Source organism: Melospiza melodia, chromosome 2, assembly GCF_035770615.1.
Source record: "Melospiza melodia melodia isolate bMelMel2 chromosome 2, bMelMel2.pri, whole genome shotgun sequence".
Lineage (NCBI taxonomy): Eukaryota > Metazoa > Chordata > Aves > Passeriformes > Passerellidae > Melospiza > Melospiza melodia.
Window position 1 is genome coordinate 102,934,188 of NC_086195.1, and position 12,066 is coordinate 102,946,253.

At 41.1% G+C, this 12,066-nt stretch overlaps 1 protein-coding gene across 15 annotated transcripts in view; it reads right to left on the reverse strand.

The window, feature by feature from the left end:
• Nucleotides 1-7,815: 7,815 nt before the first annotated feature.
• The window catches only part of MYCBP2 (MYC binding protein 2), a 172,972-nt gene continuing 168,721 nt past the window's right edge, over nucleotides 7,816-12,066 (reverse strand). For all 15 annotated transcript variants that reach the window (XM_063149479.1, XM_063149485.1, XM_063149491.1 and 12 more), the window contains 5 exons: nucleotides 11,653-11,760; nucleotides 10,433-10,642; nucleotides 9,723-9,830; nucleotides 9,351-9,516; nucleotides 7,816-8,623 (listed from right to left, as the gene is read on the reverse strand). In XM_063149479.1, the coding sequence (XP_063005549.1) occupies nucleotides 8,508-8,623; nucleotides 9,351-9,516; nucleotides 9,723-9,830; nucleotides 10,433-10,642; nucleotides 11,653-11,760 (708 nt within the window). In that variant the 3' untranslated portion in view covers nucleotides 7,816-8,507. The remainder of the gene's footprint in view (nucleotides 8,624-9,350; nucleotides 9,517-9,722; nucleotides 9,831-10,432; nucleotides 10,643-11,652; nucleotides 11,761-12,066) is intronic.

A 12,066-nucleotide genomic window follows, 5' to 3' on the forward strand; every position in this document is an offset into this window, starting at 1 on the left:
TCATGCCTTATTGAAGCAGAGAAAAACAGCTTGAGAAAGGAAGATGAACATCACCTCAAGGATTTATGGTTTCAACCAAAGGGAAGCTGGACATCACTGTTATGAGATTTATAGTCTCTGCAATTAAAAGGTGAACACACATCTGGGGAGCTAGACCCCACCAGATGGGAGTCGTCTTTCTTCTTTCGGAAACTGGACCGTCACCATCTGGGGATACTCCTTTGAAATAGATCCTGAGAGATTAAATCACAATAGTGTATAGAATTGTGATGTAATAATTTGGAATAAAAATTGCTGATGAGTAAAAAATTGGAAATAGAAACTGCTGAAAAAAAAATAAGTACCCCTATAAATACCTGTAACCATCAATTATCGGTGTGCAGTTGGAGGGAAAACTTCCCCCACTGTACCCAGCGCTGTATTGCTCATACTTTACCATATTAAATACTAAATTGATTGTTGCTTGAATATTGGCCTAGTCAAGCTTCTTATTCATAACAAGAAGACAAAGTGATGTGTGACATTTCCTATGGGCTGCAAATGCCTTGTCATCATATGTCCTTTGTGCATGTGGTACACTCCAATACACCTCATGTTTCAGCCCTGTATGTGTCCAAACTATTTACAGTTGTTGAGATTCACAAAACTTAATTATTAATTTATTGCAAGCTATAGTAAAAAAATTAGTGCTCAAATTGTTGCAATCCCTGTCATTATTTTCTTGGAAACAGCACTTGTGATCCTGTGCTCACCCCAATCTTGAAAGGGCTTTGAAACATTCTTCAGTGGTCACTCAAATGTCACCATCCCTGAGATCTTTAAGAAGCACTTTATAAAAATACATTTCCTTGCATACTTTAAGTCAGGTAATTTATTTTTTCAAGTCTAGTTTCTTGAGATTATTAGTGGTGTGGGGGGGAAGACTTGTCTGGAAACAGAATTGTTTTTCAGTGAGAAACATAAAATACATTTTTATTTTGAGTTTCTGTGAGAGAATAATCCTTTTCTCAATTTCAGAATGTCTTGAGCTGTTTGCTAAAGCTCAGCCATTACAGTTCTGTGTGTATTTATGAATCTACATCCAGTCTTCAGCTTTTCAGGAAATGCAACAAAAATCTGGAAATAAGAGGTGAGTTATCACCCTACCTTGAACAGATTAATGAGTATCTTAGACAACCTTGTAATAGCAAATATGTGGCTGTATAATTTGCTCAGTTTTATGAGACAGCTGTATAAACCTTGGTAGGTAATGAGATGTGTTTATGAATGGAGCCAATACTGTCAAGAAACCTGCAATAACTCTTTTGCTGTCCCCATCTGGAAATGTTCCATGTCTTCCATTCTCACTGCTTAGGAATTCCCTTTTCAGCCCTGTGTTCCACGTCAGAGATGGTTTCTAATGGTGGGAAGAGAACAGCCCCCAATTACAGTTTCCAGTGAAGACAAGTTGTATTTGCAAGTATGCAAATGCAAACTGCTGGAGATGTGGGAGACAGAGTCAGACTGCAAAGGCTGGAACCAGACCTGGGCCCAGTCTGTGGGGAGAAGGATCTCTTTTTTATCAACAAATACAGAGCAAGGAGCTGCTGCTTCTCCTGGTCACCTCTCTGTGTTTTTAGCCAGCATTACGTGCATTATGATGTGATGTAACTGAGCCATGACATGTGAAGTCAGTAAAAATATAGTTTCATCAAGATTTATGGTCTGATCAAGTTCTGGTGCCTGCAGAAAAAAAAAAAAAAAACCAAAACTTTTGACCAAAACAAATATTTTCTTTTTTTGTTTGTGTGGAAGCCTTGGGAGATGTAACAGCTGCAATTTCATTATTTTTAAGGTAACATTACTTTAAAACTCTCACATTATCTGAGTTTCCCTCTATTGACTTACTGGGAGGGACTTCTTACAGCGCCGAGCAGTTGCAATTTGCTGCCTTATCGTCAGAGTGAACCAAGTTTGGCTCACTGCCTGTGCCCTTCTTGCTTTGTTGTAGCCGCTTGTGTAAGTTTTAGGCACCCTTTGTGTGTGTAGGGGAGGAGAACAAGCACAGAAAGCACTCCCAGCATGACACTGTTTGGGGCCATAGCAGCTGAACTCAGCAAGAAAGGCAGCTGCAGCTCTGTCCTTGGGGCCAGCCCAGGCCCTGGGCAGGGTGCAGAGCACTGACAAAAACATCTGGGCTGTCTGTGGGCAAAGCACAAGAACCGGGCAGTTCATCAGAGCTGCGTGAAGGCAAACCTGCGGGCAGCTGGTGCTGTGGGCTCCTGGTGACCCCCAGGGCTGGCTCTGGTTTAGCTGGCACACAAAGCCCTGCAGAGCTCCTGGACTCAGGTAGCTGGCGCTGAGATGGGCGGCAGCAGGCTAAGAAGGGGCCAAGCAGTAAAGGTTCAAAGAACATCCATAGGTCTGGGCTGCTCTGTGTTGTTGCCATGTTGTTGCCAGTGGTGGCTGGGCACTTTGGAGCTTCAGTCAGTAACTTGGACACCTCTGTAAGGTGTGTCTGCATTCAGTAGTCTCTCTGCCTTACACTAATCATTTAACTAACAGCAGATAGGTTTTTGAGAGAGGAATATTTTTAATGATTTTTTTTTTTGGTGTATGCTTTCAGTAGTAACAGAAAAAGGCCATGGCCTGTGCTGAGCCCTGCTATGCAGAAATGAGACTATTAAGGAAACTGCATTGTAACTTTTTATTTTTTCACAAGAGAAGGAGAAGCTCTCTGAAGTTTCAGTTTTTCTGATGGGAGAATGATTCACTTAGAGATGTGAAGCAGCCCTCACTGTCACCATATGAAGATGAGGAAAAGCCCACAGGCATAAAACCCAAGACATAGCCAGTAAAATCTCAGTGTCTAACAGGGAATCTCCCCACCTCAGGCTGAGGTTGCACAGAACACCTCATTTCAGCTGGCAGGCTGCCTGACTGATGAAGCCACGGCAACATTTCAAATGCCGGGTCTTGATTATAAATGCTGCACCCTTTAGCACTGAAAGTCTACTGTGCTGATTTTCTGGCCATATTCAAGTAGCTCTGAAGCATTCCTGAAGCAAGGAACTGTACTCCACCCTGATAAGCCTGGCTTGCATTTGGCTAGGATAAGAATGCAGAGAGGAAAATCACAGAAGCAACTGGAAGAGAGTTAAGTAACCACAGCAGACCAGATCCAGCTATGATGAAAGTATGTCAGGCTTGCAGAGCATGAGTAGCTCTGATTTAATGAAAATAGAAGTTCTGAAAAATGTGGAGAATATTAATATGATGAGTAGGGGCTGAAAGAGCTGGTCTAGAATGTCTGTGAAAGCTGAACCTATTCATTATCAATGCCAAAAGAAGTGAATGTTTTTAAGTAATGGATATCATTAGGGAAACTTCCTGTTTTTATCTTCTGAACATGTCTATACAGGAAGATTTTCTGTGGTGAGGGACTTTCTTATACTGTTAGAATGTGGTATTATGGGCTGCTAAAATAAGTATGTTCCATCCATCTAAAGCAAGACCTTACAGAATAGGAGCTGTAACTCAGCTTTTTTTTTTTTTTTTTTTTTTTTAAACAGTAGATGCAAATAAAATGGCCTTTAAACCAGTGGGCCTCAATTTAAGGCCTCTTGGCCGCAGAAAAATACATACAAAGATAAAACTAAGGATGAGCAACAGCAGGACAGAGTGTTGCCTGCAACAGGCTGTTTACCTGATGTTGTTGCTCATGGTTCAGTAGAAGCTGGACATAATTATTTTAAAAGGTTTCTCACTGTCTAAATATTGTTTCTGTCTCTGAGGCTCCAGCAATTCTTTCTAGATGAATGGCTCCCATGGTTGCTTCCTGGGTAAAGGCTGTTGTACCACTCTATTTTGTTAGGTAATACAGCAAAAGCTGCTGTTTGCTGGAGCCCCTCTGACAGGGGAGTCTGGTGGCATGGCCTTGGCTAGGGCTGCTGTACAAATGGGCAGAGTGGGCTGAGCTGTGCCCAGCAGCACGGACAGCACCTCGTCTTTGCCATGGTGTGAGCCATGGACAGAGCAATGCTGCTGGAAAGGGCAGTGCCAGCTCACTGACAGGTTGGTCTGACAGCATCCTGCTAGAGGAGTTCTATGGTTTACAGGAATTTTCTCTGTGCTTTGTGTAGCTCCTTGCAAATCAGTTCAGCTGACTCTGCCACTGGGTGAGGAGTTAATATGATTAGCAAGCCACAGTGGTAAAAATTCCCAAAGAGACTTATTGCTGAGAGGGGGCTGGCATTTGTATTAGGATTGGCCTTGGTACCAAGGCATGGAAGGAGGGTACCTTATGTGTGATGTGAAATGTGTCCTGCAAGGGCACCCTAAAGCTGGTTTCCAAACATGGCTTGTTTCTAAGTCTTGTATCCTAGCACTGGAGGCAAAGCCCAGAAGTTATTCACCAGCTCCTTGATTGTATGTGAGTGTTGGATGAACAGATCCAAAGTTCTGCCAGTGGGCATCTATTCATGGGAAAGGTCAAATTCAGTCAGCAGTAAGGCACTCGGGGTGTGCCAAAATTTAGGATTTGCTTGGTGGGAGGTGCATAGTTGTGCCCAGCCTCCATCAGGAGGGAAATAAAGATTTATGAACCTAGGCCATTCCACAAGCCACTAGCAGTATGGAAAAAGCCAAAGATGTAGAAATAGAGACAACAATCTTATGAGTAACAGCTGGAATGTTGTTGCTCAAATTCTGTTTGTATTGGAGAAAAGGGAGGCAGAGATGGATGCAAACCCAGCGTATCGTCTTACATATGTTTTGTCCATTAGAGCAGAAAGTGTGGAGAGCTGTTTGCTCTGTAGCTTGGATCATCCCGTTGCAATTACTGCTCTGTGACAGAGTCCACTGATAGATCCTGCCCTCAGGCAAATGCTTTTACAAAGCTGTTGTTCAGGTCCTCCAGCCAGGTTTCTAAGTATCTCTGTTAGGAACTGGCATTAGGATGGTGATGCCTGGTAGATCATACCCCATTCACACCAAACCACCCAAATCTCTAGCTTTAAGTGATGTGACACTGCTGCCCACACGGCCACAGTGGAGTACGCATTCCCTTTGTGTGCCAGCATACTTAATGCCATCCTTCCTTCCTCTAATGGCTGTTCTGGCAGAGTACATGGCAGAGGTGAGGCCTAGGAATGGGGCTGGGTGGAGTGGGAATGCTCTCCAGGGCAGCTGAGTGAGCAGAAAAGTTAAACTGTGCAGGGGAGGATGTAGACAGAGTCACATTCAGGAAAGGAGTATTACTGAATGGACAGGGAGGTGGAAATACTAGATTAGCCAAGACCTAACATGGGCTAAAGATGCTTGAATCACCTGGATGCAGAAATGAGTGGGAGTGTAGAAGCAATGCCATGGATGGCAGTAGCAAAGTACAGTGCGTCATGCTCAGTGGATGACCCAAAGCACTGCCTCAGGTACCCATCCAAGGTTTCAGTATCCAAATCCCCTTTCAGGTACACAGGAAGAAACTTGGTACATCCAAACAGATTATATTTCAATGAGCAGCCCACAGCCTACATATAACATTGAGGCAAGAGCAGAGAGCACCTCCTGAATCCCAAGAGACTGCAGTGGTGGATGTTACCTGAGAAAACTCCCTGGACCAGCTGGCAGGGGACATCTTTGGGTGATTATCACAGTCCCCATTGCATCTGGCTGCTGTGTGATCAGCGTGCTGTTCTGCATTTGGCTGCATCTCTGTAAAAATGCCTGGTAGGAGTCAGATCCTGGAATGCTTGGCAGCACAAACTCACTACCACACCCCATCAGTGAGAGTGGGGGCTGTGACAGTGCAGCCCTTCCAGTGCACCTTGGGCTGAGGGACAAGGCATCTGCCCTACAACCACTGCACTCTGGCACCTGCAATGTGTGGCATGGCTTAAGGAGGGCTGTGGAAAAGCCCTGCAAAGTTTGAGTTCTATCCTGAATGACTGGGTGGGCCTGAAACTCCCTGTCTAGGTGAAACATGAGCCTAGTATGATGGAATTGGCAAAACCTGTTTTGTAAGGACCAAGCTTATTTGGCCTTGATGATGACATGTTAATTAGCTGTATCTTATTAACTTTTACTGTTCACATTGTGTTCAGTGGGTGGATACACCCGTAAAAGTTCAAGCTATTTTTAAACTGATCCAAGTGTGAGCACTGAGGCCTCGCCTTGGCCAGGAGCCGAATTTGGTATAAATTAGCTGAGTGTGGTGGGCTGTGGCAAACAGGGTGGTACAAACAAGAACTGTTTCCATTGCGTGGGCAGTGGATTAACAGCTGACAGAAAGACATGTGAGACTGCTGGAAAGGCATACAGCAATCTTATTGTGGACTGATCTGATTAGCAGCCTGTGCTGGCATCTGCTATAATCACCGGCAGAGATCGGCGTGGGGGGACGTGGTGACGCCAATGTCTGAGACACTGTGGGAGCAGCGTGGCCAAGGCTCAACCATTACGTGAGGAGCTGAGCTCTGTGCAAGAGCCTGATGCTCACATGTGGCTGTGCTGCCTCCCTGGAGTGGTGACAGGGGATGGTCAGCTGTGTGTGAGAGAAACATTTCTGCAGTACTGCCTATCCCTCACTCTATCAATTCTAAATAAACATGAACAGTGTCATGTCCTTTCTACACCATAATCTCAATTTCCTGAATTAATACTCATATTAATCTGAAATTAAAGAGAAGGCTGAAAAATTAAAAAATAGAATTAATTTGTAAGGATGGTGCTACACTCCAATTTTCTAAAAATGACAATGGATCAGACACCCAATACAGGGACAAGGACTTCCCTGGCTGTGCTGGCCACACTATTTTTGACACAGGCCATTGGCTTTCTTGGCCACCTGGGCACACACTGGCTCATGTTCAGTTGCTGTTGACCAGCACCCCCAGGTCCCTTGCTGCTGGGCAGCTTTCCAGCCCTTTCCCAGCCTGCAGCCCTGCATGGGGTTGCTGTGACCCAAGTGCAGGATCTGGCACTTGGCCTTGTTGAACCTCACACAACTGGCCTCAGCCCACTGATCCAGCCTGTCCTGATCCCTCGGCACAGCTACAGCGAAAAAGATCAACTGTACTTCACAGGTGTGTGAACTATACAGAACTGTTTCAAAGTGCAGGTATATATGCTGCTCTAGGTAAACCTGTTTTAGCAGGGGGGGTTGGACAAGATGATCTCCAGAAGTCTCTTCCAATGCCAGCCTTTCTGTGATTGCCGTGATTCCAGATGTTTGAAGTTAGGCAAGATGGATCCTGTGCTTCCAATCAAGATTGTCTGGTATGGATGCCATCTACCAATACCTTAAATATAAAAGGCAGTAACACACTTTTCATCAGGTTCAAGACAGAAATGCTAGAAAGGGAGTTGAACACATCTAAAAAAAATCCAAAGAGAAAAATCTTACAAATATAAGTTTTCACTTGAAGTTATATTCTGCATTCATTATGCAGGTGCAGAGGACTTAGGGCTCTAATGAAATTAACATTTTGAAATTCAAAAAAGCTGTTTGTCCTAAAAGTGGGAGTGATTAGGAGTCTTCAATAAAATAAAAAATAATTTAAAATGCAGTCTTCTTTTGTGTTTTAAAACACTGTTGGTAATTGAAATGGAAATACAATTCTTCATATGAATGCTGGAACATTTATCCAACTTTTCTGTTGAGAAATGGAGCAGCGCTTTTCATGTTGCAAGTACTTCCATTACCACCAGTTTACCTAAAAACTTTCCTACTTTTCAAGAGTCTGCTGAAATAATTATAAGCCACTTCTCTTATTCCCCCTTCCCTCCCCCAATCCCCACTCTGTTTTAAGAGTGTTTCTGAAAATGGAGGCTTACACATTTGTTAGACTTTCACTGTATAAAAATGTACAGTGGCTTTATTGACATGTACATTCCATTATGTTTACAGCTGCAAGATATGAGGCACACTCAGTATTGCACTTCATTAAAATTTCAGGCTCAAACATAACCCAGAAGTTTAAATGAAACTGCTGTTGTAATTTAATATTTCTTATACAGGACAAACATTGATACCTTTATATACAGGGTGATACTTGTTACATTTATGCCTTCCTAACACATTTTTTTTATAACAGTCTAGGAAATAAACCAGAATATTCCTCTTTCCCATCCCCACTTGTGATGCGTTACAATTGTACAAGATTACAAAAAGTCAGTATACAATAATCAATATTTTTTTCTTTCTCCTGAAAGCCAGCATCATTCATAGTCCACAGACACACAGATCCTTTAATAACAATTGTTTATTTGTAAATGTCCAATGTTTCCTAGCCGATGACTGTAATGGCCACATGCAAACACCTCACAAATTTTGATGTCTCAGTTCAAAAAATGTCAATATCTCACAGCAAGAATTATGTACATGGTATTTGGCATCCTTCTTGCACTGTAAATTGTTCCTTTTACCTGGGTTATGGAATGGTCCCATCCTCATCCCAGCAGGACTTTGTTTTCAGGACACTTGAGGGATGAGGGCACCTGTTTTGCTCTGGTTAAAAAAATTTGCTATTCTAAAAAGTGTGTGCATTTCTGCAAACCCCACAACCCAGAGCAAATTCTTCACCAGTGGGTGGATGGACAACATGAAGTGGACATTCTGTTCCTTCAAGTTGTTTACCTTTGGGACCTACAGTGAATGTAAGGGTAAGGGAAAAAAAAAGAAAAGAATAAATTAATGCTTGCAGACAATGTAAACAGACATCTATTACATTTCCTCCAAAAAAAATCCAAACTGAATGAAAAGAATAAGAAAAGATCTAACTGCCATTTAATTAAAAGCAATCAAATTCAAATTTAAAAAAGGCAAGATGCTTATAGACAGTCACTTAAGGAAGTTTTATCTCATTAATACTGTGGAAGAAATTTATACAAGGTAAGAGAAAAACTGAATAATGAACAAGAGTTACATTCTGCAGTAAAAAATAATTCTAAGGTTATAGCAGGAATTGTAATGTATTTGTTTACTTATTTTATGTAAATATCTTGAAGAAAAGATCAGACTTTCAACCCCCAATCATTTACTAGCAGAACATTGATATACAGCACATGAACTTAGTAATTAAGGCATTGAGGCAATAGTTTGCAGGTAATGGCTACCTTACTACACATACATCACTTAATAATGTGTCAAATTTATCAATATACCATTTTACACACCATTCTACATCTGGAGTCTGACCTGGTATAGGGAAATTGAAATGTCTTTCGCTATCAAAGTTCCTAATGTTTAAATGATCACTGCAATGACATTGCCAGAAAACCAAAAAAATATCACCATGAAAAGCTAATATCAATTAGAGCTTGTAATTTATTTCAGAATTCAGTGTAATAAATTTGCTTTGTCAAAGTCCTACCTGCAGGACAGTGTGGGAGCTCTTCTTTAGGGATGCTTGTCATTCTTTGGAAATCATCATGGCAAGCATTGCAAAAATGCGTTGTCCCAAAACAGAAAAAAACAGCAACTGAACAGCAGTAGCGGCATTTGTACTCTAAGAAATCTGTACCGTGTTTGGGACACATCTGAACAAGGAAAGCAAACACCAGTCAGTGAGGCAGCCATGTTCTCACAATCCCAACAACTCACTTCTACATTCTGTACAATATATTAATGGTATATACAATATTGTTCAATACATGTAATTACAAATGGCCGTGAATTACTGTATAGCTCAGGTACTCAGGGTTTCAGGATGAAATAAAAACATGAATAGAAGTTATTTACTCACCTGAGCCCTTGAAACATCAGAGCAGGCACCACAAATAAGTTCTCTTGGATCATAGTCATCTCCTTGTCCAGCCTCAGCATCACAACGAGCTTCACCACCAAAATATGCCTTAATTGCATATAGAAATGATTGGATGTTAAACCAGAGACAATTATTCTTTTAACTATTCTTTTCAGTTTAACCAATTCCATTTATAAGGGGAATATGACAAATGACTGCCATTTCAGTGGCCTCCACTATTCTGAACTCTCTTGATTCTGTAGGTACGTGGTTTGGAGTCACCCAGAGAAAGTCCCTCAGTCTCAGGATGAACAAGACCAAAAACTGCAACATCTCCTGCTCTATGCCAGCGACTGTAAGGCTTTTGGAACAGCATTTGGATGCTCTATGAGACCTATGTCAGAATTAAGTAGCAGCTTGAGGTGAATAGGCACTGGAGGAAGCAGGTACTGCACCTTCTTCTAAGTGGCCATTGACTCAAGGTGCTTTTGGTTTCTGAGCTGCTCTGTATACATGCTTGAGCTTTACTAGCTAGGATACTGTGTACATCTCATTAGCCCAACACTTGATTTTTTAAAATCAAGTGTTATTATGAGTCTATAAACATCTTTTTCTGCCTTTCGGCTCCATACACAATGTATTAAACATAGGGTCTGTTTTAAGAAATTACTTGTGAAATGGTAACATCCATTTAATAAATCCCACCATACCTTTTTGCACTTGTAGCAAACATAATAAGCATATCTGTTCATAGCATAGCCAGCTGGGTCATTATAAAATCTAACACCTGGCGTTGTGATGGCCTCACTCTTGTGCAGCCCTTCATACTCCAATCTCATTAGCGCTTTTCTCCTTACATCTTCATAGAGTTCTTTGATTGGATCAAGCAAATCCTTTAATACTGTGTGATTGATTTTGTTCTGAAATAAAAACAAAGCTGATTAAAGTATCGTGCATCTTTATCCGAACAGCTATGATAATTTGTGTTATAGACACAAATAGCATGAGAGATGTCATAAAAACATATGGGCCTATTTCGAAAAACAGCTGATACAGAATGTACTCTGCTGTAAAAATGGTATCCAGGAATGCTTTTTCTATGGCCTGTTGTGACATGGGAATATCAACCTTTCCAAGAGACTAACAGGCAAGGAGGTGGTGAAGAGTATATGAAACATTCACCACAGCACAGGAATAATCTCATTGTGTATTTTCTGTAATTTTGGTCCTTTTTGGCTTACTGTTGAGCAAGTAAGCATAATGACCGACAGTCCTCTATGGCAGTTCTTAATCAATTAGTGACCACAAGCTACTGCCATTAATTACCACAACACAACATGACAGAAGAGCCATAGCATGCAGAATGGCTGACTATTCCCAAATTTCAAATTCCTAGGGTGGGGTAAGGTGCTCTTCTTTCCAGCAGCTACCATGTGCTTTTGCTTACAGCAGTTTTTTAGAGTACAAGAAGAATTGTTAGCAACTTAGCTGAACTAAGTACATGTATTCTTTGGCTCTGCTCTCACACTGAAAAGAAAAAAGCAGCTTTAAAATGGTTAGTAAAATGGAGAATTCCTGTTTCAAGACACTGTGCTTTAAGAATACTTCTTCCCCTCCCCACTATCACCAATACTGGGAATTTGCAAGCTGATGTTGGTAAGAATGAAACAATATTAAGACAATGTCTGACCTATGTTTTCTTTTTAAGAGGACACCTCACAGAACAGTAGGAGAAAGGCAAAAGATGCATCAATGCTAGTCTTTCTACAGCAACAAGTGGAATTAAGAAAACAAGTCATGTATAACTCATTTATACTGTACCAAGCAATACAGTATTAACAAAACAAAAAAACAAAAAAAAAAAGAAAAAAAGAAAAAAGGAAAGTATCAGGTGAGTTTCTTGACTTTGGCAGGCACATAGCTCATTTACCTTGCAAATTGGGCAGGACATAAACCCAAAAGTTATCCTTGGACCAAGCCATCTGTTTTCTAGTACTCGTTGACAGCATTGCAAATGGAAAACATGGCTGCAGTCCAGCTTTAGAAAAGAGTAAGTGTAAGTAAATATTGAAGTTACATTAACCACTAAAGTAGAAGCAGTTATTTGCTTTTAAGTGGCAACATATATCAATTCCAATATTAATTTGAAATCCTAGAAGACCCCTATTTTCTTCTTAACAACAAGAAAGAACATAAAATGGGCATTAAAATCATAACCATGCCAAGATCACCTATGGATATATAAAATACATGTGAATTATACCAACTAATTACCTCAGTTGTTTTACTCCTTTACAAAATACCATGTATTTTAATAAAGTAGACATAGTAAACTGAATTGATC